We start from the raw sequence: 26,475 nt of genomic DNA, 5'->3' as shown, positions 1-26,475 counted from the left end.
AGAAGGTGAATCTGGTCATTCAGAGTTAATGGCAGAAGTTGTTTTATGTTTAGGAATTTTATTACAAGTGTGATTCAACTCAAAAGGAAAGACGACTAAAAGTACCTGCATCAGGTTCGAGCTTGCAGATCTATTTTATTCATTGTTATGTGTGATTTTAATTTCCCTGCTAAAACTCAGCTGTTATATATCTGTGAGCCACACGGTGATGCAAATGAAAGCGCTGGTTTCTGTAGGTTTCATTTTATGGCCTTGCTCTTCTGCTGTAACACTTTTACTCGGAGTGTATTCCCCCTGCCAAACAGAATTTCTTTAATGATATTACAACCAATTCCAACTCATGATAAGCTGATTTCACAGTTGGAGAAGGAGGAAACCATTCTAATATCGACCTAATTCTGCAACAGTGTTATAAATAATAGTTATGTGTTGTCATGTGCAGATGGAGCAATGTTACAAACGGTGTTAATAATATGTGTGATATGTAGATTGTTTCATACAAAGTCAGAGATATAAAGAGGCTGCAGCAGTCACTCCAGAGTTTGATATTTTAATATTATTCTCATAGATGTAAAAGTGCAATTGTTTTTTATCGTTATTATTGTGTGCGTTTGTGTTTGTGTGAGCCTGTGTGCACTTATGCATGTGTGATACTTTCCCTATGCTGGATATTTTGCAAAAAATGTCTTCACTCTCGACACACGGATAAACACTGCTGTTGTTTTTGATTTCAAATGTCAAAATCCAAAAAGCCACTCTGTTTCGCCTGTCCAGATGTCATTTAGACCGCATAACTGAGACCTTACACATCGCGTTATCGTTCTGTATACACAGTGGTTTGCAGAGAGACAGCTATTTTGTTCCAAGTGACAGGACGCTGCTGGGATGCGGGCAGGGAGAGAGCAGATATAGAAGGGGGGGAGGGGGGGGTTCGGCGGCTGTGGGGATGCATAGGTACTCTCCCTCTCTTCGTGCTAGTGGAGGGAGCGGCTGAGACCTGATGATAAACAAGATGAGAGGAGGTAAACAACAGCAGGCCTGGTAAAGGTAGAGAAGCGGGGGGGGTGAGGGGGGGCAGCAGAAGGGCGGAGGACTGCAGGAGATAATAAATGTGGCAGCACATGTTGTGACATCTGTCTTTCTAAGTGTTATCTAATTTGCTGTAGAATATTTCAACAATGATCAAAACTGATGGGAATATGCCGTAGCAGTTTTTAGCTGTAATTTGTCCCCTCCAACAAGAAGTTTTTGACAAGTTAGTAACATGTCACTTCTGTCATGATGCATAGTTTCCTTTCACAGGACATCGTGATTAGGTGCTGCACTGTATTCTGTATAATGAATACATGCAGTGAAAGAGAACTCTGGTGGTGTCAATCGCCCTCCTCCGTGCACCAAATAAGGATTTGGTGGGATTGGGGGGGTTTTTTTGTGGTTTTTTTGTGCGTTGATGACAGTATATAAAAAAATCAGTATGGTGCAGATCTGTTTGGATGAAGTGCTCATACAGGAGGAAATTGTGGCTTTTCTCAGTGCGCACCATTGTCACTCTCGAAGACGAGAAATACTGATGAAATACTGATGGTCTGACTGAGTCTTCACAAGCAGACAGTGGGGCATCACCTCCACGAAGTTACCATCTTAAATGAAAAGCTATGAGAACATGGAGCCAGACAGATTAATGGGAGTGTAACACACCAGTTGTTTGAAAAAGAATCTCAAGCTTTAACATTTTGAATTTCATCCAGCTTTGGCTGTTAAATTGCCCACAAGCTGATTGAGAGATGTTTTTTTTTTTGTTAACATCATGTTTTTCCTTGAACTCAGGTTCTTCTGTTACAGATGAAACTTAAGCATGTTATTTTTTTTTATTCAAAAACAAATAGCACCTATGTGTGCCAGCACTTACTGAACATCGACAAGGGTCGGGGCAGTTTTATTCTGCTCTGTTAGATCTCTGTGTCCCCCTGGCTGCTGTAAGTGAACAGTATTGCTGACATTAAAGGATTACAGATGAAAAAAAAAAAAATCTAAATATGTGTATCTTCACAGGAACTGTATAATTGCACGAGTAACCTAAGTGGCCCATTTTGATCTGTATCATTCACTCTCCCACTGAATATGTTTTTCTCAAAATAATTGGACATTTTCTTTTAGTCCATTGCATAGTTGTGCATAATTAACTTTGACTTCAAAATGCAACAGTCTAGGCTATGGTAAGTAGCCTCTGTTGATTTTTTTAAATCACACATTAATATGTAGAATTAATTGGAAGGGCCTTGGTGGCCGCTTGTTCCTGACACAGGTCTGGGACGGTAATCAGGTGGAGGAATTAGTCAGGCTCATTGTTTTTTATGAATCAGATGAAGATTTGTACAGTGGCTGTGTGAAGATGGTTGCCTTTATTTCCATATCAAAGAGGCACACAGTGCAGCCGGGCAGTAATTAAAATGTGGTGGATTTTTGAGTCCCTGCACATGCACACACACACATACACACACAGACACAGGCACAGGCTCTCACACACACGTATGCACACACACACACACACTCTCTATTTTTCTTTCTCCCTCACACAGGCACAGGCACTCATACACACACATATGCACACACACTATTTTTTTTCCTCCCTCACACAGGCATGGGGACACAGGCATGAGTGAACGTACGCACACACAAGGACGTGCATACATACACACACACACACACACACATGCACGCAGCATATAGAGTAAGGCTAAGAACTGTCAGGTTGTGTGAAATGAGTGCAGGTGGTTGAAACTGAATTTTAAACAAACACTCATGTCGGTCCGTGTTCCTTTTGCAGACATTCGGCTATGAAATCCAAAGCCAGTTCAAGAAAACAAGTTAGTTTTCTCCTTCTCTGTGGCAACCATTTTGTTAGCTACAGCTTAATAGAGCCGTGAATTTGTGTAATTATTATTTTTTCCCCTGACTCAGTAACTGCTTTCACTGACTGCAGTCACACTAACCTTTATTTTTACTCACAGACAAATTATGCTTATATATCACTCCATCAGCTTTTCATATATGGATATATATATATCTATATACTGTATATACACACTGTATATATAGATATGACCTTGTTGCAGAATGCTAGGATTATGACTAAAAGACGCTGTGATCTTCTGCCCAGCCCAGTGTGATTTCTGTCCTACTAGAATTGAAGAAGCTCTGAAGACCTGAGCTCGGGTCTTGTGAGTGAACAAGGGAAAAGAGATTAGTGTAATGTTGGCTTTTGCGCTGCTCACACACAAGAGTGTCACAACAACCCTTTTGCTTGTGATCCCCCCCATTGTGCTTGGATCAGGCCTTCCCATGGGCAAGCCACTGCCTTGGAGTAAGCATTAAAGGACTCTATGAAAATATGTTGTCAGCTGTGACACTGACAGTCTTTAATGTAAAATAATGTGAAGGAAGGCCTTAAATCCTCATCTTGTATTAGTTTTAAGGAGAGCAGCACAATTATAGCATTGAATACAAATTAATTATGAATTTATTTGTTATGAATAAACCTAATAGGGAAAAAAAATCCAACATCCAGGTTTCGCATAAATTACGAGGTGACCAGTCCTCTTGTTCCTCCCATGCATCATTTCTGATCTTTGATCATTTAGCCTTTGTAATTGAAAATAAAATTGATTGAGCTTTCCAAAGTGTACATATTTCCAAACTGTAGCTGACAGTATTATTCTGCTTATCCTTACACAGGTCTCCACTGTCTTTAAAAGCTCAACGATTAGACATTATCCAGTTGGTGGAGGTTGACAGCCGGCCTAGTATCTGCCAGCTTGATCTGACATGAGATGTAAAATATGCTCCACAGTTGTGACTAAGCCAGCCAATCTGGCTTCTTCACTCCCCAATACAGCCTTTAAGATACTGGGAGCTGTTTTGTTGGCACACGACTGTTTTCATATCAGATATGGCAATTTAGCTTGTGCATGTGCATATTTGTGTGTGTGTGTGTGTGCGTACATAGTGTATATTTGTGCATGTGTGCACAATCCTGAGAAATATAAGATCTGAATATTGCATGTTCTCTTCTTTAGCATGCATTGAGGTGATGTGACAATGATGAACACTTTTATGTCATATGGCACTTTGATCCATGATGCGGAAGGCTGGTCCATATTTGGCATCGCCAGTTTTATTGACAAGTGTGAGTCAAGTATGAGTACATAAGAAAGACTTGACTTCATCTAGAAGGTCTACACCTTATAATTACAAAAATGCAAAAATGACCTGAGGCACCATGTCTTGTATATTTACAATAACTTCAAACATAGATGGAAATCGGAGTTCAACTGTAACTTGTTGATTTCATTACGTTTTTAAAGACAGACCTCACAGAAAAAACATACTTTGTCTTTGCTTAATTTCATGCTCTCCAGATAGTGTGTGTTTGCCCTCTTGGATGGAAACAAATACTGATCAACCACTTGCATCATGGAGCAGCTACTGAGACATCTAAAACAGGCGAGGAAGTTATGGAAACGAAAGGACGTATTGGGCCAGAAATCATATTCCTGACAGTTTTTCCTGTGGAAAATGCTAATGTACGATGCCAAAAATAAATCAATGTGACAAAGAGGGAGGGTGGGGGGATAGATGGAAAGGGTCTTGTGGCTAAAGTTCTGATGAAGTTAACCATAGCGTCTCTTCTTGCCCAGGTCTTTTGTTTCCTTTCTGAATAATTTCTTTTTACACTGACTTGGATGTGTTACAAGGCTTTACCCTTAATGTGCATTATGAGAAAATGGCTTCAGCAGACCCGACCACAAGCTTTCTCTTGGTCTCTTGTCTGTCTTTGTTATCCCCTCTCTCTCCCCCTCTCTCTCTCTCTCTCAATGAGTAAAGGGAGGGGGTGTTTAGGCACTGTTGGTGAAAGGATGGGCTAAGAGCAGATTTTCTGAGACTTTCTAAGACTAAAGACGCAAATAATAAAGTTAGTGTTCATGTTGCCTCAGACCCCTCTGATGATGTGTTAGTAAATGAAGCTCAGTCTCCTTTAGTTTGAGAAATTGATTTTTTTTTCCTGACCCGGATATAGTGAATCTTTCAGGGGGAAATCTTCACTATTTTTTTTAAAGTGGTTCGCGAATATTTATTGTACTTACATTCAGTCATAGTGTAGCAGCAGCATCTGACTTCTCCTCTTTCATTTCTTTCCAAATAGCAGTTTCCTTCCCTCACCAGTACCAGTACATGTCAAATGCAGGAGCAATTTATCCCTATTTCTGTCTACTTGTACAATAATATATAAAACCCCAGCAGAGACAATAATGTTGGAAAATATCAACTTCAACTAAATGAAAAAAACTTGCTCATCTGCTCGTTCTTAAAAGGGTCAAAGAATTAATATGCATGCTTTAGAAACAGCTGTCGAAGGCAGTGGAAAAAAATCTAGTGAGAGTTGAGTTGTTGCAGGAACGGTGGAAACGTGAGTGAGAGTTGGAGAGAGGAGTGCCGGGAAGAGTTTGTTGTGTTGGAGTAAAGAAAGTGTAACTTAGTGGTATCTAAAATATTTTCAGAGTCATGGCTGAATATTTAGCTGATTATTTAGCTGTCTTCCTGCAACAACTCAACTCTCGCGAGATTTCGGGGTGAGACTTCTCCTTGAGTGAGACTTGGTTAGACAGAATAACAAACAGACCGTAACAAGCAAAAGGTAAAGAAAAAAGTTTTATTTCTCTATAGAGATCCTTTCTATAATGTTGTCAGACACTTATAATAACAATCTGAGCCTGTCAGTAGCAAAAACAAGCACTTTTAGTGGACATACATTGACGGGTGTAATTGCCCCAAAGGATTACATTTTCAGTGTGTTACACGGCTGCTGGCTGAAGCGCTCTCACTCAATACTGGACCAATTTCAAAAATTGTTGTCCCCATTAGTCACGTAGACACAAAATGATGGGGAAATAGGGTCCAGGTTGAAAAATCCCTTAGTTTCCCTTTAAGAAACCTCTGATTGGCTCAGCTGCATATTTATAAGCAAAGTGCAGCTATAGTGAGGAAAGCCCAGAAAGCCCGACTCAGAGCTGGAAGAATAAAGCCAAAGAAAGTACAGTCTGTGATAATCACTTTCTTGAATGGGACTAAAAAGGAGAAATCTGCTGAAATGATAGAGAAAGCCTGTGGTTTGGCCCATGCAGTAAATTTCCCATGAGCCTTTTTGACAATCTGAGGGGATAGCCACTCTGGCACACGCCACCCGCCCACATACAATACACACACACACACACAGGCATATACACACACACAGAGTGCTGTTTTCTGCCTGGCAGGACGGGTGTAGAAACCTCTGGGAGGAGGCTTGTCCGAAGGAGGATGATTGACAGGAGGTGAGTGAGGAATAGACTGAGGGGGACTACAGGACGATGGGAGGGGTTGTCCTGTCTGACTAACAGCAACACTCGTCCTTTTTTCCACTAGACAGGACAGTCTGTAAAATCTCAAACCTTTGCTGAGGAGAGTGGAATGACATTGTGGAACAAGTATAAAAGACCAAAAATGTTCAGATTTTGAACAAGATTGACTTTTTGCTTTTGCTAGACTTTTATATGACCACAATTGATGACCCTGCAGACTTTATACAAATATATACAAATGATTAAAAACCCGCCGACGCATTACATTCATATGCAATCAATTTGCAATAGCGATTTATTGTCAAAGTTTGTTCGTAGAGTGACGTTCTTATACCGCACTGAAAAGTCATAGGGTGGAGGTCTGAGTGGACGGCCAGGCAACTGACTGTACACTGGAGACTAGGGTTTGCATCCCATCAGAGTAGACTTTTTGGATATTTACCATGCTCACAATGTTTTTCCTAACCTTAACGAAGTGTTTTAGTTTCCCAGCCTTACCCATAATGTACGTGCCATGACCACAGTGTTTCCCTAACCCTAACAAAGTGCTTTGAGTTGCCTAACCATAAAAAATGTAATCATGCTTTCGTTTTGCAAGGAGTGGATATAGTAGCAAAAACAAATGGAAACAAACTACACTTTTTGTAGCAATGCTAAATGTAGAAGTTTTGTAATGTTAATTTGAAAAAAAAGGAAAAATCTTTCAAATGGATAAAACAAAACAAAAAATAATGAAGGAATAAAAAATATAATCTGGCGACCAACTTTTCCTCCAAAATGTACCAATTCAAATGAGATGTGACTGTCGTCCATAGGAGACATGGTCTGACTTCACCAACACAGTCAGGATGTGTAGTAGCACTATAGTTTTTGTGTCAGCGAGGAGAAAAGCTTTATGCCTTTGGTTAGGGGTGGGGCTGAGGATAAACTGGGGAGGTACAATGTTCCTCCTCATCCTCAGCAAAGCTAAATTTATTGGTTACCATCTGCAGGGTGGAGGAGTTTGGGTTGTGGCCAGGCCAAAGAAAGGCTTCTAATTAAACAGTCATCATTATCAACTTGTGGTCAGTGATCATCATCCCCAACACTGCTTCTCCAAGATGAACATGGAATCATTGAGGCTTTCCTTGAAGCCATTGCTGGACTGAATTAGAATAGAAGAAACAGAGGAGAAAAGTGCTAGCAAGAACGTTTTTTTTTTTTCCTCTCTTGGCAGAACAGGCAGCATGAGGCCCTGTGCCATATCCACTCAGGTTTAAACAATTACCCGACATCAGAGAAACCAGTAGAGCCTCAGTGCTGGCACAACCGTCGTGCTTTTGACTGCTGTACTTCAGGCCACGGTTTCAGACATGGCCAAGTGTCACATGTAAGCAGAGCTTTCGATAATTTCAATTAGTGTAAGAGGGTGTGCCTGCAGTATCTGTATCACTGCTGCTGGAGGAGCTTTCCTTTGAGGTTGACAGCCCCTTAATATAGTATTTCATGGTTTGATGTGTGAGTGACACAGAGGCGCTCCAAGAGGATGGCAAAATGGTTTATTAGGACCTAATTAGAGCCCTGTGATTAAAGGGGAAGTGACTGTGATTAGGAGACCTGCAGATGATGTGGAAACATGGATGAATATTCAAAGGAGAAAGGCACAGTACCGTATGTATTAGCCAGTGTGTGTTTTTGTGTGTGTGTGTGTGCCTTTGTAGAATGTGTGAACACTACAGTTCGGGCTGTCTCGGAGCCGTCGCGTTATGATATCATCTCTACAGCAGATCTCGGCAGAGGAGCTCTGCAACTTAAGCTATTAGGCAGAAAATGCACAAAACGACTATGCTAGTATAACCCTGCAGCTAATGGTTTTTGGGAGTATATGTGCACTTGCTTAATGTTGGAATTCAGAAATTTGATCAGTAGCTCTTGTACCCCAAACACCATAAAAAAGATGACCTCAGTTTGTTGCTTGGTTTTTTTTATGGTTTCAGGCCAGCACGTAAGAGTAATGCCGCGGACTTTCACAGCCAATTGAACATGCAATCATGAGGAATGTTCTGCAAAGCCAGGTCTGCTTCGGGAAGCTTAAGCACATATAAAGAATCACACATTCTTGTGAACTGCAGAGTATGTGCTGTTTAATCAAAGAGATAAATGGTCTTCTTATTATTATTAGTCTCCATCAATGGGGAGATTAGCATCGGATTTTCTTTCTTTTCGCCTCACAAACTTCGAACTTTTTCAGATATGTGATAGCCACTGCCATTAGAAGTAATTTATGGGAGTGTTCTGAGGGCAGGAGATTGTCAGCAGGGCCTTGCGATTTTACAATTTCACAACTGACTTCCTCCTTAAAATGACGCTGGCTTACCTGCCTATTACTCCCTTTGATTTCTACAGTACATGCTTCTGCGCTCTGAGAGGTATTCATAATAAGCTTAAACTCCACTGGCTTCATTGCTAAAGGGTGCTTATCTCTCGGCTATTCAAAAGAAAGAAGGGTAATATTTTTTCCAATTTCAACATTTTACTGTAGGCCACTGCCTGCCCAAAACCACGTTTAGGGAGCTGTTGTGGAGAGCAGACATGCACACACATGGACATACAGACACATACATGCTCACATGCACTGACACAAGCACACACACAGTCCATGGCTGTTCAGTAAAAATAATATTTTTGCCATTTAAAAATTGAAAAGGTACAGCTGTGGAATTTTTTTAGCTGGATGGAAGTCACATATTTCAGCACATATATTTATATGTTTTATTCAGAGTACATTTTAACTCAGATTTCTTAAGGTTGTGGGAACCAGTCTGCTAGTTTTATTTAAAAGTCATACAATTGAGATCTAAGTCTTTCAGAGAAAAAGAATCCTGAAAAGTGTTTTTCTTTTATTATATAGATCATTCGTACCTTGCAGCACTTACAGCATGTTTGGACATGCAATTTAATCTATTTACATTTTCATTTTGTCCCATTGGAACGTTCAAAGCATACTCTGCTTCAAAATGTACACTCATATGTAATGTAAGATACACTTGAAAACAAGTTTGTGGTGAGCGATAGCAGCCATGGAGGGCCCTGTGTCTTTTACTTGGAGCAATGTCAGTTTTTCTAGTAGACTAATGAGAAGCATGTGTTGAGCAAGTGAAAAAAAACACAGTCATCTTTCATATGACCAACCTGTCATGTAACCACATGTTACTGTTGTCTGGACAGCTACTTACAGCTCTACGTCTATTCTTTTTTTTGGAGCTCTACAAAGATGCCTGAAGGTGCTTGGCCTTAAACTGATGTTAGCGCACAGAAACCAAATTAAAGGAGCAGTGCATAGGATTTAGTGGCATCTAGTGGTGAGATTGCAGATTGCAACCAACTGAATACCCCTCCCCTCCCCTCCCCCTCTCCTTCAAAGCATGTAGGAGAACCTACAGTGCCTGAGAAACTCTCGAAAAATGCAAAAGGCCCTTTCTAAAGCCAGTGTTTGGTTTGTCTGTTCTGGGCTACTGTAGAAACATGGCAGTGCAACATGGCGGCCTCCATGGAAGAGGGCCCGCTCCCTATGTAGATATAAAGGGATCATTTTAAGGTAACAAAAACACAACAATTCTTATTTTCAGGTGATTATACACCTATTTAAACATACTTAGGAATATTATATTCCATTTCTGTCAAGTCTGTTCTGCTAGATGCCATTAAATTCTACACACTGCAGAAAAATGAAACCTCTGCATGGCTACTGGAATTTAAAATACAGATAATCTGTAGGTGCAAAGTGTTTGTTTGAACTACATCTTTTTCCAGCAGTTAACAGTGTGCAGTAAGTTTGTACTGTGAGTCTAAGGGCTCCCCAGCCTTCTGCCTGTAGCCTCAGCCCGCTGAGTTTCTCAGTTTTACCATTGCTTGTGCCATGCTGTAATGGGCTCCCAGGACATGATGGGAATATAATAACTACTTGACGATGTTTTTCTTACCCCCTTCATTCTCCACTAAATGCAAAATGTGCCCTGAAACATGGGATATATGGTACAGGTTGTGATGTCAGTTGTTATTGCTGGATATGCGAACCAGTAAATTTTGGATTATTTTCCACAATCTGCTGTGCAGAGTGCATTATGTCACAGAGGCCACATTGTAGCTAGTTGGGTGTAGAGCAGTGTTGTCTCTCTCTCTCTTTCCCTTGTTCTGTGCATTGCTCGGCCACCGTCTGTGCTCCCAGTCCAGACTGCAGCCTTACTTGATGCCCATTTCCTTTCCTTGTGCTGCAATCAATGGACAATGGGCCTATAGGATACCTTACATAATGGGAAAAATCATGTATTAAGAGGTGTGCAGACTAACGGGAAAGAACGTCATCCAGACTGAAGTTTTTTTCCCCATGTAATTTAATTATGTGTGAAATCGCTGTGGATATCTGGGTAATATTATATTATTACCTAGGCTGTATTTTTAAAATATTTGGCGTACATACATTTGTACCGATTTAGTGAGTTGGATGTATGCTCTGAGAAAAGTGGCTTAATGTTATTTACTTAAAGTTTAAATGATGAGATTCGTTAAGCGATGATTGATATATTTAAATTCCTTCGCTGTACAATTGTCATGTCTCTGATTTGGACTCCAGCACTGCTTTTGTTCAATGCGGAATGGAAAAGTGTCCGATAGAGAGCCTCCTGTTTTTCCGCTAATTAAATTTGCCACTAACATATGCTGGCAGGAACCTCTTACCTTGTTTGACTTATTTATTGCCTGACTGTAGAGGTAATTTGACCTTTCATTTCAAAGGCTTTTTTTTAATCCAGAAAAGGAGTGTTAAACTCAATTATACCAGTGATCAGTGGCTCAAACACTACATTTGTTTTCTCTGAGGGGACAAGCCAACCAGAGCCCTACTCTCAGCTCCTTGTCCCTTACTCCTGGCCCTTCCACCCCTACAGGGGAACAAGGGGGGGAGAGGTAAATTAGGAGGAGAGAGAAATGGGGATAGGGGGCGGGGGAGACATGAGTGAGATGAGAAGGGGAGAATGGAGAGAGAGAGGGAGAGAGGAAAGTGCCCTACAGTTCCTGCCATGTCACTGGAGATTTGTGTCCTCCTTTTAAATCATTTCCCTCTTTAGAAGATTAAGAAGGCAGAAATATTCTCAAACTGATCATTTTCCCTCCCCCTAAATGGACTCATTTGCATTTGCAAACGCTGCTATTAATTGTGGGTTTCAAAAAAAGACAAATGACCTCTGCAACTGTAAATAAAAAGAGAAAACAGAGGTTATAATGTTAATTGTTAAAATGGCTGTACAGGGGCCAGTGGAGCTAAAGCAAAGCATATGCCCCCATCACTGTCAGATTTACACCATGGCCACATACACTTCAGTAGCACAGACTCATTTCTTTAATTTATTTGACCCTTGATTCATATTCAAGATTTCAATCATTGTCAATTGTTCATTTGGGTTAATAAACTAAAAACTAAAGACTAAAATTTGGATCACTTTTTAGATTTCAGGTGTTAGCAGGATGCAGAGAAACATGCAGAGAAATGCTGTTAGAGTACATTCTTGAGTTATTTCTGACATGGAATCTTTTTTATTTGCTGAGACCACTGCAGCTCATTTAAGACTTTCTTTACTCTACAACAGGCTACAAAGGTTTCCCACATGTCCTCAGGTGAAGTTGTCTCCCTGTGTTGTGCTGAGCTGCTAAAATAATTATTTGTCAGCTTAAGACTGCCTTTGCAAATCATAAAATGTGCAACAGTAATACAAGTCATGGAAAAACCTACCATCAAACAGTGCGTCCCCGCTTCTTTTCGAACAAGGAAAACACTGAATAATTTGCGGACACCAATGCCTCGTTGTAACCTGATCATTTATGGATCAGTTGTTTCCTTTCTGGTTTAATTCACCATGTGATTGATTTTCAGTGCAATACTGTTGGAAAAATCCACACTAAACTGCGCCTGAAATAGGGAATCATTTGAATACAGATGCTTAAGGCTTAGGCCTTGTCACTGGAAACCACTTGGAGCCAGGAGACAATTGCAGGTTGATTATGTCGCTTCTGACAGAAGTTGCAACTCCTTTGTACAAGGCAGAGATATTTGCATCTAAATGCTTATTGTAGACATCTAAACAGCATAAAGACTGATTGTAAATGCCAGCTGTTGGGCTGTATTCGGGAATAAAAAAAAAGAATTTCAATAAGGAAAATTGGGATGGAAATGAGGAAATTATTTTCAAACAGTGGAGCTGAAATCAATGAGTAGGAAATGACGGCATTTGTTGTGCTGGTTGTATTTGTTATTTCTGTTGAGCGTGTTTGTACAATCACATATGAATCTATTAACAGTTAGCTACTGTATGTTGTATTTCAACTGGTGGAAATACAGTATTTATATTCAGATCAATTGTCGTTTTATTCTTTGGTTACTGCTGCAGGCTGTTTGATTTTAGGTCTAGGTTGAACTGCAGGTGTGAGGTGGGTAAATGATGTAGAACTTTGCTGTTGGTTAATTTACCAGATTGGAAATAAAATAAGACTGTTGTGATATATTTGACATATCCGCTTCTTATGATTGTACTGTGTTTACCGGTAGTTCAGATAGTTGGAACATGCCATTCAAACATTTGTGTGTGTGTGTGTGTGTATGTGCACTCTGTATGTAGGTGCGGTTACTGTATATATGTGAGTGTACATGTGTGTGTCTGTCTGGTGCCCAAAGCAGAGTGATGCCCCTGCTGATTCTGCTCCTCTAGCTCTTTGTCCTGCAGCACTCAGTGTGTCTGCCTCCTCAGGAGACTGGCAGGCTTCTCTAGTGTGGCTCCACAAAGGCCCAGCCTCCTTTGAGGTGTTAAAAACTTCCATTTATGCATCTCCCTGGACAAAAAAGCACCAAGCCCATTTGAGTCCAGTAGCAACACAGGCAGACATTGTGGCCACGCTTCTCTAGCACTCATTTCACAGATTCTAAAACCAGTATGTGGTGAACAGGATTTGAGGGGCTAAAGTGCCCCGCGAGGGCCAGGCGATAAGAGGGGAGAAACACCACCACGCAGTAAACTAGAAGATGGGTCCAGGAAAATAAACACATTACCTGGGAGAGAGGGAGAGACTTGTTTTCATACCCCTGCCCCCAACATACACAAATACACAAACCCCACACTGAATAAGAAAGAGACAGTGAAAGAAAGAAAAAAGGAAAAGAAAATACCCGTGCATATCTTGGAAGTTAAGAAAAGAGGTCTCATCAGCGTGCAAGAAGACAAGCCTATTCTGTGTTCTCTGTCTTTACAGTCTTTGGAGTGAAGAATATGTGAGAGGGAATCAAAGAGAATTGATAGGTTGCACGCCCGCCTGTTAGGAGCACTGGGGACTGAATGCCGTCCACCATGGAGGAAAACATTCTATTTGCTGGTCGTTTCTCTCTCTTTACCCGGCCTCAACCCAGTTGCTCAGTAAATAGACTTTTATTCTTGTTATTTGACGCAGAGGAAATGACAGATAATGTATTTGCCGAGTAGCACATGAAAGCCTCGTTCAGCCACAGCGCTGTATCTGTATCAGTCTATTGCTTGTAACAAACTCTGGGCAGAATAGCTGCTGCTCAAGGGTGGATTTCTTTTGATCCTGCTTTATCTGACAGTATTGCACTTCTAGTTTTGACACAGACAAAATGCCGGTCACTGTTTTACTCTCAACAAAGATATTTTAACTGGAGTGCCATTCTGGTAGTCATTCCTGACATGTTGGTGCTAGACATTTTGTGAGCGTCTGGTCTGCTGTAGTCCAGTGTCAGGACTGGGGATCAGTCAGAGAAGGAGAAAGGCGGTTTGAGAGAGACAGAGAGCAAAGATGAAAAGAGGATAAAAGAGAGGTTAGTAAGGCTGTGACAGTTAACGGTGTGCTGGAGCATGAAACAGCTGTTTGCACGTGACTGACCTGTTTCCAACACCAAATAACTCAATGATATGGTGGATCGCTAGTAGAAATACAGCTTGTCTCTCTAACAACATAGCACTGGATTTTTTAGTTTTTGGTCATGGCTGTCTGCTGTTTATTATATGAACAGGAAGTAGATAAATTTACGAGCTAATTATGACTCTACAAATACTACCTCTTCAAATTAATCTAGGCTAGAGTCAAAGTATCCACAGTTTACCTGGACACTAGCTGTTCCCTCTCAAGTGATATTCTCTCATTCCTGGCTATGGTGATTACTCACTGCATGGAAGCTGTCGTTTCATATTTCACAGATGATGCTACTGCGGAGAGGATTGACTTTATGGAACTGGATATTTAACAGACAATCACATGTGTTCAATTACTATATCAGACATTTCTGTGCCAGAATGTTCTGCGCTTCACCCCTTCGCAGCGTAACCCCCACCCCCCTCCGCCCCTTCCTCCCATTTCCCTATTTCCCCTGGGACCGCTGTTACAGCCCCACCTCATTGCATCCCAAACTCCCCCATGCAGTCCCCGGCCTGACTGTGCGGCTGCTGCTTCTGCAGAGATAACCACACAGCATCCAGTTAGGGAGCAGCCTGCTGATGGCATAGATTACCTCTATTGTCAAAATAACTAACTCGGCAGAATTCCTACTTTAGCATGTTTGGACGCAGGAGAGAGAGAGGATTTGGAATGGAGGATTGGGAGGATTTTTTTTTTTTTTTTTTTTTAACATGTCGCAGATCTGGATGAATTCCAAACAGAAGTTGAAGTACAAGTTTTGGCTTGTCTCATGCATATCCAGGACTACATGAGGTGAAAAGTACATATACAGTACATACATGTATGCAGTAGACACATAAACACCCACATATATTTAATTTAAAATGCCCCATATATAACTGAGAGTACATGAAACATGCAGCTATGTAGTAGTGGATCCTCTCTGTTCTGTAAACGGTTGTGGTTATGTTGTCTATTGATATTGAGCCACTGTCACATGATGGTTAAAAACACAAGTCTGTGTTATGGTCCAGGAAAATTAAATCAAGCACAGCCCACACATTACATGAACACATGTCTGGAATGTGAAGGTTCATTTGGTTCGAAAGTGAATCTTTCCGAGCTTTGCTGTGGTAGTAAAACTGCTTTCTGTCTTGTACTGTACAAGAGGCTTTTAGCTCAAACGGTAATCCCAGGAGGCATACAGTTTGTTTGATGTGTGTGTATAAAGATACATGAACAGTTTCTACGTGGGAGGTTTTAGTACAAGTGAACGGGTTAACCTTATATTTCACCCTCTCAGTGCAGATATATGGAATTAAAATCTAGCATCAGACAAATTGCATGTGTTTGTCTGAGCAGTTTCATTTAGGAACAAATTCTGGATTTTCTAACAAGTGTAGATCAAGAACGGCAAATACAAAAAAGAATTGGTTCTGTCGTCACTGGGGTAAGGTACTGTAAGTGTGTGTGTGTGTGTTCCCTGACAAATGTCAGTGCTGGAACTGATGCTATAATTTTCGACTCTGCTTCACTGCATATGAAAGCTTTTGGGGCATCTTGGGTGTGTGTGCATGTTTGCGTTTTCATGTATTTCTTCTGCGTGTGTTATGTGTGTGTGTGTGAGATAGCTATGACTAGCAAAAGCTAGAGAAAAGGCCACTCTTTGACAGAAATGCCACAGGTGGCTGTGAGCTCTCTGTCCCCGCTCCTTTGATGTCAGAACCATTGGCCTGTTTGGATTTTTGTGTCTGACGGCTAAACCACCAGTATTTTCCACATAGTGAAATTATTTTAATATCAAACTAATCTGTGTAGCTGTGGTCTAACGGAGTCGGCATCTCCTGTTTAAGTGGAATATGCTACCTCTCATCCGCTCCCACCAACAGAAATGGAAACTATATTGGTTAAGTGTGTTGACAATTTGTTTATAAAAATGTGGTGAAACTAATAATTTGAGTTTGGGGTTGACTGGAATTGTGTTTAATAAGTCCCCGATCCTCTAATTAGGACTGGGGAGTGCCTGTTTTATGTTTCCTGCCTGTAGGTCTGATTCACAGCAGGAAAAGAGCTGCTACATGCATCTACAATAGGCCGGTTGACACTGACTCTTATTACACCACAGGGATTACTACATTTGCTTCATTATAATATCATTTGGGTCTGCTCATGATTTGCAATTATAAATTCTTTTGTTTTTTTTTCCCTCAGACAAATAATTAACTGAAATAAGCAATGAATAAGGAATACATTTACCCATTTATTATTTACCTCATTGTTCTTAATTAACATCAGATTATGAATTCAAAGGTTTGTTAATGTCTGTAATTATAAGAGCTCTCATTTATTTAGGCGCAACAGGAATTAGGCATATAGTCAGATGTTTGACAAGGCTGCTGTATTGAATTACCATCCATGTAATATGTGGTTTTTCCAGCATGCAAGGATTGTTGTGTTGACTGAATAGCTCCTAATATAAGTTAATCGTGTGTGCGTGTGTGTGTGTTGTGTGTGTGTGTGAATACAGGAGTGGGTGGTTGCAGCTGGAGCATAGTTCAGAACAGCTAAATTGTGTGTGTTTAGCATCATTTGAGAGGCAGGAGTAGACTTTAAACTCAGAGGTGCTATTCATGTAACAGCTTTCCATTCAGCTGGGGTCACCTGGGTCCCCTCTCCCCCATTATCACCTCCAGCCTCAAGGCTACCACATTCAAACCTGTCTGCAACTCTTTGCCTTTATCTGACTCATTCTGTTAGCCCTCCAGCCTCCCACGCAGCAGACTCCGTGCTGTGCTCTGACAACAATGTAGTGGTAGTCGGTACATTTATCTGGTCTTGTTGGTGGTGGTTTATTGGCCGCGGCGAGGGGAGACTGAGGTGCTGTAGCGCAAATTAGTGACAGATCAGTTAAGCGTGACCTTAAAAAACCCTTGGCTTTGTTTAATTGGCAGTGCTGAGGCGGACTAATTGTATAAATCAGCTCGTAATGAGATCTTGGTTTATTGTGAAAAACAAGATAATGTGAGAAAATGAACATGAATGAGCTTCTGGCATTTTCATCCCTCAAGCTAGTTGCTCTGATCAGTTTTGTTCTGAATAGTTTTTTTCCTCTATTGTCATTCCTTCTTAACTGTGGGATATATTTTGAAGCTTGGCATTATTATATATTATACTGTTATTTGTGTGTTCTCTAACAAAGCTCTTAAGTTGCAGCACTTCAACAGACATGCTGAACTAACAGAGCATGGCCCCTAAATAAATCATTAGGAGGCAGTGCTTGAAGAAAGAAAGCAAAATCTAATAAAACAACCACTTTATATGAAAGCTGTTTATTAGTGGAGTTCACTGCCTGGAGGACTGATTAATGAGGTAGCAGAGAAGTAGATTTTAAACATTGTCTAGGACAGATTCCCATTGGTGACAGCTGTGAGGACTAGAGGTCAGATTCTAACAAAGCTGTTTTAGCTCAGCTGTAGAGACTCTGACCCTCAGCCAACAGTCACCCTGGCCTCAATTCTTTCTCTTGTTCTGTCTCTGTTTGTTCTGACGTAGGTAAACACAGTTATCTAAGCACCATGTTGATTTTAAACCATGTTCCAAATTCTGTGGTATTTTTCTTTTCAACAAATAAAAGAAATTTAGACTATAATAGCATTTAAAGTTGTATTTTCTGTGATATTTTAACTAACTGCAAGAATTTTAAAGATGTTAGTAGTATTAATTTGATGCTATGTACAGTATAAGGACACAAATTAAAGTAGCCTTCTTCTGTCTTCTTTCTGATTACATTTCAGGTCATTTACATGAATTCAAAATCAACCTACCAGTGATCGCTGGAAGCTGGGGATTGAGTCTTTCAGTTTTTGTAAGTATCAATTTGCCTCTTCAGCTGTTTCTGTCTTGCCACATGTCTCACACACCCCTGCTGTCTTTCACCCACACTGAACACCTGCATCAAATGAGGTGGACAATTGGATAGGCACACAATGTATGCACAATTAGACAGCTATATAGGCACAAACTTACTGACAGACCTTTTGAACATTAGATCCTCTAATTTATTTTTCCAGAAGTTTGTTGAAGTTATTTCATTTCCATATTGTGTTGTAGTTGCTCAGGGTTTTTTATTTCCTTTCTCCTTTTTCCATCTTTTATTGCTGCTGTAGGATATACAGTTCGTAATTTCTTGTGTAGGAGTTGCAGTTTTAAGATGAAATCAGGCTTTCTAGTAAGTATTAACTGTACGTACCTTACTTAATGGCTATTTGAAGCCTCACAGAAAAGAAAATTCCCAACAAAAGAGAAAAACCAACAGCAGCCTTTGAGGAAATGTCTTTTGAAAGTTCTTTACAACTGATGCTGATAAAAAAATGTGAAACCTTGAATGTCATTAGCTAGAATAAGCATTGAAGATAATGTTAAGTATTGTTGACCAAATGCTCTGTGAAACCACAAAGAGATCTCAACTAAAAGACCGTAACTAATTTATGAACAACTGCACATCCTCTTTGAAGCTACTGTATATTTTTGATTAACACTTTAGAATCTCTTCTACCGCACTTTCACACACAGGATAATGAAGCCATTATGTCTCATGCTGTCAGGGGTTAATCAATGATCTTTAACATTCACACATAAAACCTGGGTCACTACTAAACCATAGATTTATATAAACATATTATGAATATATTTATAAAGGAGATTTGTCAACCTTTAATAAATCAAAAATGGCAGCTACTGTATTTATTTTGCAAATATGGTGGTATGATTTTATTATTCTTTTTTCATTATTTCCTTATGAAAAGTTAATGAAACAACTTACACACTACATACAGTACATTTTTAAGTATCCCTAAGATTTAAAAGATGTTTCATGAGAAACATGAGACCTCCGTCCAACTCAGGTCAAGATCACAGTACTTGTATACTGATTGGTTGTAAACCACAATATGTCAGTTTAAAAGAGGTTTAAGTGGAAAATTTCAAGTATTAGAGTAAGATAGTTATTTTGGAATGCAGAATTTCATAGAGCTTAGAAAATAAAATAGATCATACTACACTCCTCTCTGCATCCACATAATATTACTTTAACAGTCTTTGCTCATCTGCTGCTCATGCAGATTTTCTAATAAAAATGTATCTTAGATATTGAGCAAATAAAGGTGAGGAACTTAGGTGATATTATTCTTTTCTTCCAAATGTCAGTTGGAGATATCATGAGAGTCATATTAATGTAGTTGAGAAGCTCTTCAATAACAGCAGGGAAATGTCTCTCTGCATTGAAAGTTCATGACCATTTACCATTGTTTAATCATGCCATTTCACGTCAAACACAGTCTTCTGCTCAGATGAACATGCACCTGTCTACTAGCAAGCTTTCACTGCTGCTGCATGTGAGTGTTGTTGAGTTTGTTGTGAATGGCTTGGAGTCGTAAAATGGGTGTACTATGACTTAGCATGCCACAACTGTCCGTCGGTCTTCAGTCAGGTCATACTCTTTGTGGTTTTGTCATCATAAACAGAACATCTAAATAATGAAAGTTATTAAAAGCTACATGTACACAACAACAAAAGACATCATGCACACAGTATTCATAGAGATGTAATACAAGCACTGATGATATAAAGAACCTCTAAACTGATATACAGTAGGTGTAACACATTGAACATATACCAGTTTTTTTTTGTTTAGAATGTGTCTGTAATGTAATCTTATGTGAAGAACAATAGGTCCATAGGATAATATTAATTACTAAATTAAAGGCACACTTTGGAGTTTTTGGCCACTAGTTGTGCTATGGAGTAATATTTACAAGAGTGGGTCCCTGTATTGTTTGTACCACACACACACACACACACACACACACACACACACACACACACACACACACACACACACACACACACACACACACACAAATGCACATACATAATTTTAATATAGACCTACTGTATAAAACATTATCCATTGTCTGCATTTAACATCAGCTTGTCTTTTTTGTTGTTTGCATTGACACCAGATGTTGTTTTTTTTGACTACATCTTGATTCTCTAAGCATAAGATTGAAAATTGTTTTATTTAAGTATGAACCTTGAGAAAGTTACATGTAAGTATCAAACAACTTTTGTCTCTGCACTTGACTACAGATGAATCCAGAGGAAAACCACAAAGACTTTACGTGGTTTTCTGTGTATCAGCACAAAATGGATTGTATTTGTAATATACAATCTTAAATTATTAAATTAAATCATTGTAACATCTTATTCCACTACTGGACAAGTAATAAGCCATATGCTTGTTTAGAAAATATTTAACATAAATTGAACTAATTTAACAGGACACTAATAGTCTACTTGGGGTGGTTGCTCTGGCTGCTGCCCCCTACTGGTTCATATGGTCCAAATGCTCCTTAGAAGATAGTGAATAGCGGATAAATGGACCCCTCAAGTTTTGATACTACAGACTCATTACTCCTTGAAAAAACAAACAACACATACCTTTTTTGTACGACTGATTAATTCATAATATCCCCCAGAGTGTTCACTGCCTGTCCATGGCCATGTTGTTTTAGTGTGCCATCCCACTCTCCTGTGACAGTTATATCCGCACACAATCCAAAATGTACTGTACATACTTTGCAACTTTAACCTACAGGTTCAATTAATCTCAGAACCTGACAGGAAGTAATTTAGTTTGTGTCTGGAGTGCATATAGAACAACTTTAATTACACTCATGCAATCTCATTTGGAAACACCTGAAGATATGTTAGACCATCTGAATAGGCCGTACACTCTTTGTTAGTTTGTGACATTTATCTAATAAACAACAGACACACAATCTCAGCTCGCTAACGATGGCACCAGTGAAGGGGAGGATGCACGGGAGCCATTCTGTCAGAAATTAAATAAACAGCACTTCACCATAAAATGAAAATGAATAACCTTTGAATGGTTATTCTTCATCTATTATTTATGAAATGGGCCTCTTCAGTCCACTGACCCTGCAGTGATTATGGTCAATATGTTGCTGAACAGCGACTGCTTGAGAAAGACCACCTAACAAAGATTTAAATTCCATCAGCCTCAATTACTTCAGAGGATCCCAGTTTCCCAGTAGTTGGAAAACTAATTGTTGCACGTCATTACCCGGCAAGAATGTAAAAAAACCTGCCTGAACTTTATCCAGCTTCCAAAACATACCTCCAATAAATAGCTTGCTCTCTGTATTACTCATTAATTACCTCATTTTGAAGTATTTTAACTAAAATATGTTTTCAGTGTTTGCAGTTTGATTAGGTGTGGTGTTGACTGGGTTCTCTACAGTTGGCAGTCTCTATTAAATCATGAATGGGATCCAACCTCTGAGTTTGTTATTATTGTTGTTTGAAATTTTGATGGACTTTATGCCATTCTCTGAAGAATAAAAATCTAATATGGATTTGGCTGCTGTCCTGTATCTCAAGGTATGTTCCCTTATACTGTAGGACAGAGTTTCACTGATTAAGCTATATACAGCAGAAAACAGAACCAAAGAACATGCCATTAATCTTCTTGCTACCCCAGCTGTGGAAAGCAATGCATAACTAAAAGTCCGGTAAAATGAATTAATGATTTCAACCATGAACTTTTCTCCCAAAACGCCATGAATCGTCTCCAACTGATAATGCACCACGACCCTGGAGTGTGAAATCCCTGTTGCGTTGAGAGTAGCCAGTTAATTGATTCGCAAATTATTTAAAGTTTGTGGTGCCCAGGGGAGTGCTAGGCTCTAATGACGGCCCATTTTGAAAGTGTTGAAAAATTCTTCCCAGGCAAGCCTGTATTAAACTGTAATAGTAAGATAACAAATCTAAGTCCCAAGAATTGAAATGGTGCCCAGTATTGTGTAACTAGATTGGGTCAGTCTAATATACTCTTTGAATTGGGCTGTATCTCATCCTAAATAGAAGTTAAATATCATATCTAGTAACTTCTAAGCTTATTGTGCTCTATTCCTCTGTGGGACTTTTATCCTCCCTGAAAAGCATAGAATATGTAATATAATCTGGTCCTCTGTATAGGTACAAAGCTAGTACATACTGTATATATAGTATTTTGTATAGAGGCAGCTTGAAATGTTATAGAGGCTGCACCTGCCAGTGTGTCATCTGTTGGTCAACATAACACACATATGCACAGATGCAAATTCAATCATTTTGTTGTGGTAAGACCCAGATTAAGTATTTTACTCTCTCAGCTGGTCATTCCATGCAGAATAGGCTCATCTAGCAGTATACACATTGTACGTTCCATTGCTTTTTAGAAGAAGTTGTTGAATCTCTGTTAATATCAAGGAGCCTCTAATCTCGACCCATTAGCAACTGCTGTCATTCAGACACACGGTGTCGGCCTGATTTAAATAAAATGAAATGAAGATAGTTGTTTCTGGTCCCTTGGCTTCACTCATTGCCATAAACATATGCTCTGTGCCCCGCTTCTTTCCATCTCATTTATGACTTTAATTTGTTGTGTGGGCTGCGCAAGAAATCAAATTTAATCCAATCCTCCCAGGGACCCTGTCATATAATAACATGGTAATTTCTGTGTATCCTTTTGAAAAATGAGGAAATTAATTCTTCCTGACATGTTCTAATTATTCCAGTGTGAACGGCGGATGGGCTCCCCTCCTTCCTCCCATCCCCCCCAGCCCCCTAAGTGTCAGTTGCCGACGGGTGGCGAGGTGCTAATGCTGACCAGCAGCGCGTTTAATTTGAAACATGAGCAGACACCTTTCAACACACCTTCCTAATGTTGGAGTGGCTCACACAAATTAATTCACTACTCATCTGGCAGCTTTGACTGAGATGTGTGTATGTGTGTGTGTGCATGCAAGCATAGGTGTATGTGTGTGTTAGAGGATGGGGGGAGGGGGTCAATGGGACACTATTGCCATTAGTAAAAGGAAACATAAGACGTGTGTGTGTGTGTGTGTGAGAGAGAGAGAGAGAGCACTACATTGTAGGTGTACATTATATGCATATATGTCAGTGCGTGTGGACAAATACACATGTGCTTGACCAGGTATCACCATATTTCATGTGACTGGGTGTTGAGTTGGCGTAAAGCTGTCTGTTGGGATGTTGGGATTGCTTGGACAGCTTTTTTTTCCCCTCCCAGGATCTCCCTCTTCTCAAACCAACAGTACCTTTTCACACATCCTTCTGCTCCACTGAGAGTACTGAAAGGCTTATTTAATTAGACTGTCATCAGGCAGTCTTTAGCTTATCATTTCAATTTGCATAGGGGCACTACGGGTAGAGATGGTGTCGAACAATGATCCCAGGTTTTATGTTCAGGGGTTAAAAATTGAAAAGTAATAACTGTTTTATTTACAATGGCAATCTGAATAAATCTTTTGCAGATCCAACATTAACACTAATAATAGTAGTAGCAATAATAATCTTGAAACTGAGCTAACTCTGTGTTTTTATTTGATAAAACGTAACAAACTAAAAGTTAAATTAAACAGATTAATGGTTAGAATTTCAGAAATACAAGTTTGTTGAACAAATATCTTTGGCCTAGTATGACAGTTGGTTAGCACAGACAGATAGACATATTGCTATCATGAAGAACAGAATTGGTTAATAACTAACAAGGTTAAATCAAAACGTAAAATCAAAATAAACGGTGTTGTCGCTAATGCCAATATTTAGTCTCTATAAATCCACAGAACTGTGTACATTCAGGCTTCTAAGAGAAGAAATGTGTTTCCACTCTAATTATGTACAGTATCTAAGCAGCTGAGACAGGAGGAGAAAAAATAAACAAGCAAAATTTACTGAACTTTGGAGTCGGGTTAAAACCACAGAACTGTAATTGATTTGGTGTGTGTGTGTGTTGTCTCTGGGTCGTAGAACAGAGGGCTCATAGCTGTGGCGTCATGGTCGAGGAGAAGAGAGCATGGCTTTGTGAGCGGTGGGTGGGTCCACCCATGACTCAGAGAGGGTAGAGGCGTCAACATGGCCGCCCGGCCCACAGGGATTTAAGTGTCCCCCCCCTCACACCCTGCAGGGTTAATCACTGCCATTTTGGATCCACGCAGAGGGAGCAAATGCACTCTCCATCACTGTGGAAGAACTGAGACATAAGCCCAGTTAGGCTGCCACTGCAGCAGCTCTGTGGGTAGATTTGCTTCATAAGCTAGTTTCCACTCTGTAGAACACAGTGTTTTGAGCCCTAGTTTACTTGTCTTAAGAAGGTTAGAGTCCCTGGATCAGCATAGAGTCTCGCTCTCTGTATCCTCCTATTTGGACGTCGCTTCTTTTTCTCATATGGGTTCAGGGATATACCAAGTAACCTGCGATGTAGTTACTGGTAGGATCTGTGTAGCTAACTTCTGTGTCTCGCTGTGTGCCGCGCACTACATGAGCCTGTTAATGACTGAAGGCTGAGAGTGCCGTCTCGTGCCAAGACCCACATGGCTGCTGGCGGTGCATTAAATCAGCAGTCAATTTGACTGGAAGTTTGAAATCTGGGCTAGGTTAAGGGGATGTGCTGAAGCCGTGTTAATAGCTAGCTTGTTGTCCATATGGTACTGCTTTAATAGAGCACATTTGTTGCAGATGGTGGGAGACTTGGTTAGGCAGAGGCAGCTTTTGGCAGAGGCTCATTCTTCGAAAGGGCTGCCGTGCTGCTCAGACTGGTCCAGGCCAACTTAGTGATGTCAATCCTCCCTGCCTCTCCTTCACCAAAAAGTCTGCCCTTGAATTGTGGTCGAGCCTTAATTTTAAGCCATTCTTGTTTTTTTGTGTTGGGAGAAGAGCAAATACAATGTGGCTCCGTCACTTTTTCCTGAGTTTGGTCATTTGCTCTCCAAACCACACCTTTGCTTCCATAGGCTAAGTTCAGTTGTTTCTGACCACAATGGGATCGTAGACAGCAGGCACAGCTGAGGAAACACAAGCAGAGAGAGAGAGAGAGAGAGAGTGAAAGAACAAGGGTTATGGAATGAAACCAAAGATAAAGATAGAGCATGAGCATGGCCTAATCTATTTTATTTTCTCTCCTGCTATTCAACTGTTTTTACAGACCTGTTGAAGGATTCAGGTTCCAGTTAAATACAAAAATGCACATTTACATAATACAAATAGAGTGCTCTGTTCATCCTGTTATTATGTGCAAGTTTGTTGAGTTTTTGCTTCAAACCCAGTACCATTTAAATACCTAATTTCTGGTTTGCAGTATGTAAATTTTTACACAACATGTTGCACGTATTGTAAGTTGAGAGCAAAAATCACATTTTTGTCTATAATTGTTTCGGTTTGTGTGCGCCTGACGTAGAGTATGTGTGCTTTTTGCACTCAGAGAAGTGAGGAGACACGCTTGATCTGCTCTGCACTGTTTGACGGTTGTTTTCTCACGTTGTCACTGGCTTGGTGTGCTGTGGTGTGGTGATGGTATTATGTGCGCTGGGCCCAGCTGAGTGGAGAAAAGAGCAGAGCAGCAGCGCCCCTGGCTATGCCACTCCCGCCTCCCCAGACACCTTATTGTGAGAAAAGTCTCGGCTGAGCCCTCTGGGCCTTGAGGATCCACTGCCTCGCTAAGTGCTGGCCAGACTGAAAGGCACAGTGTCCTTGGTCCCAGCTCAGTCTTTCCATTCTCTCAGAGGCTTTGTCTCATAAGCCAAGAGAGCAAGGAGAGAAAATGCCAAATTACACCCATGTCACTAAAACTTAAGGTGTTTAAGGGCTGAGATGTCATTTGCTGCTGTGTTTTGTGTTATTCACGATGATGTGCATGAGGGAGTGTTACAACAGAAGAAGTTCTGAAAAAACTCTTTTTCCTTCCATTGGTGTTAAAAAGTAGTGCTTTTCACAGCAGGAATTCTGATCTGTGGACTTGAGAGCTCTTGAATTTAAAAGTTATGAAATTGAATAGTAGGATGGTGGGGTGATGAAATGTTGAAGTGAAATAGCTGTTTAAAATGCTGGAAATATTTTTGCAAGAGAATATCCTTGCCATATTCGAGTGGCTGAGTGTCTTTATAAGACAAGTTGTGAGATCTGAGAGACATTTAAATTTCAACCACTGACAAAAGTTCCACTCACAAATCTGTTCTCTGGAATCGTTGCTCGTTTTTACCACTTAAAACAAAGCACA

General features: G+C 40.2%; 2 protein-coding genes across 13 annotated transcripts in view; one reads left to right on the top strand and one right to left on the bottom strand.

Annotated features, from left to right (window-relative positions):
* The window catches only part of sox6 (SRY-box transcription factor 6), a 141,058-nt gene that overhangs the window by 5,731 nt on the left and 108,852 nt on the right, over positions 1–26,475 (top strand). For all 9 annotated transcript variants that reach the window (XM_042411170.1, XM_042411179.1, XM_042411152.1 and 6 more), the window contains one exon: positions 18,128–18,198. The gene's annotated coding sequence lies outside the window, so the exon portion shown is untranslated. The remainder of the gene's footprint in view (positions 1–18,127; positions 18,199–26,475) is intronic.
* LOC121896996 overlaps positions 23,788–26,475 on the bottom strand; it is a 235,058-nt gene continuing 232,370 nt past the window's right edge. For all 4 annotated transcript variants that reach the window (XR_006096161.1, XR_006096163.1, XR_006096162.1 and 1 more), the window contains one exon: positions 23,788–25,264. Coding sequence is in view for 1 of the 4 variants with exons in the window: in XM_042411206.1 (XP_042267140.1) it covers positions 25,221–25,264 (44 nt within the window). In the remaining 3 variants the exon portion in view is untranslated. The remainder of the gene's footprint in view (positions 25,265–26,475) is intronic.

The sequence above is a fragment of the Thunnus maccoyii genome, chromosome 1 (assembly GCF_910596095.1).
Source record: "Thunnus maccoyii chromosome 1, fThuMac1.1, whole genome shotgun sequence".
Taxonomy (NCBI): Eukaryota; Metazoa; Chordata; class Actinopteri; order Scombriformes; family Scombridae; genus Thunnus; species Thunnus maccoyii.
Note: the sequence above shows the minus strand (reverse complement) of the source record. Positions and strands in the feature narration are given on the sequence as shown.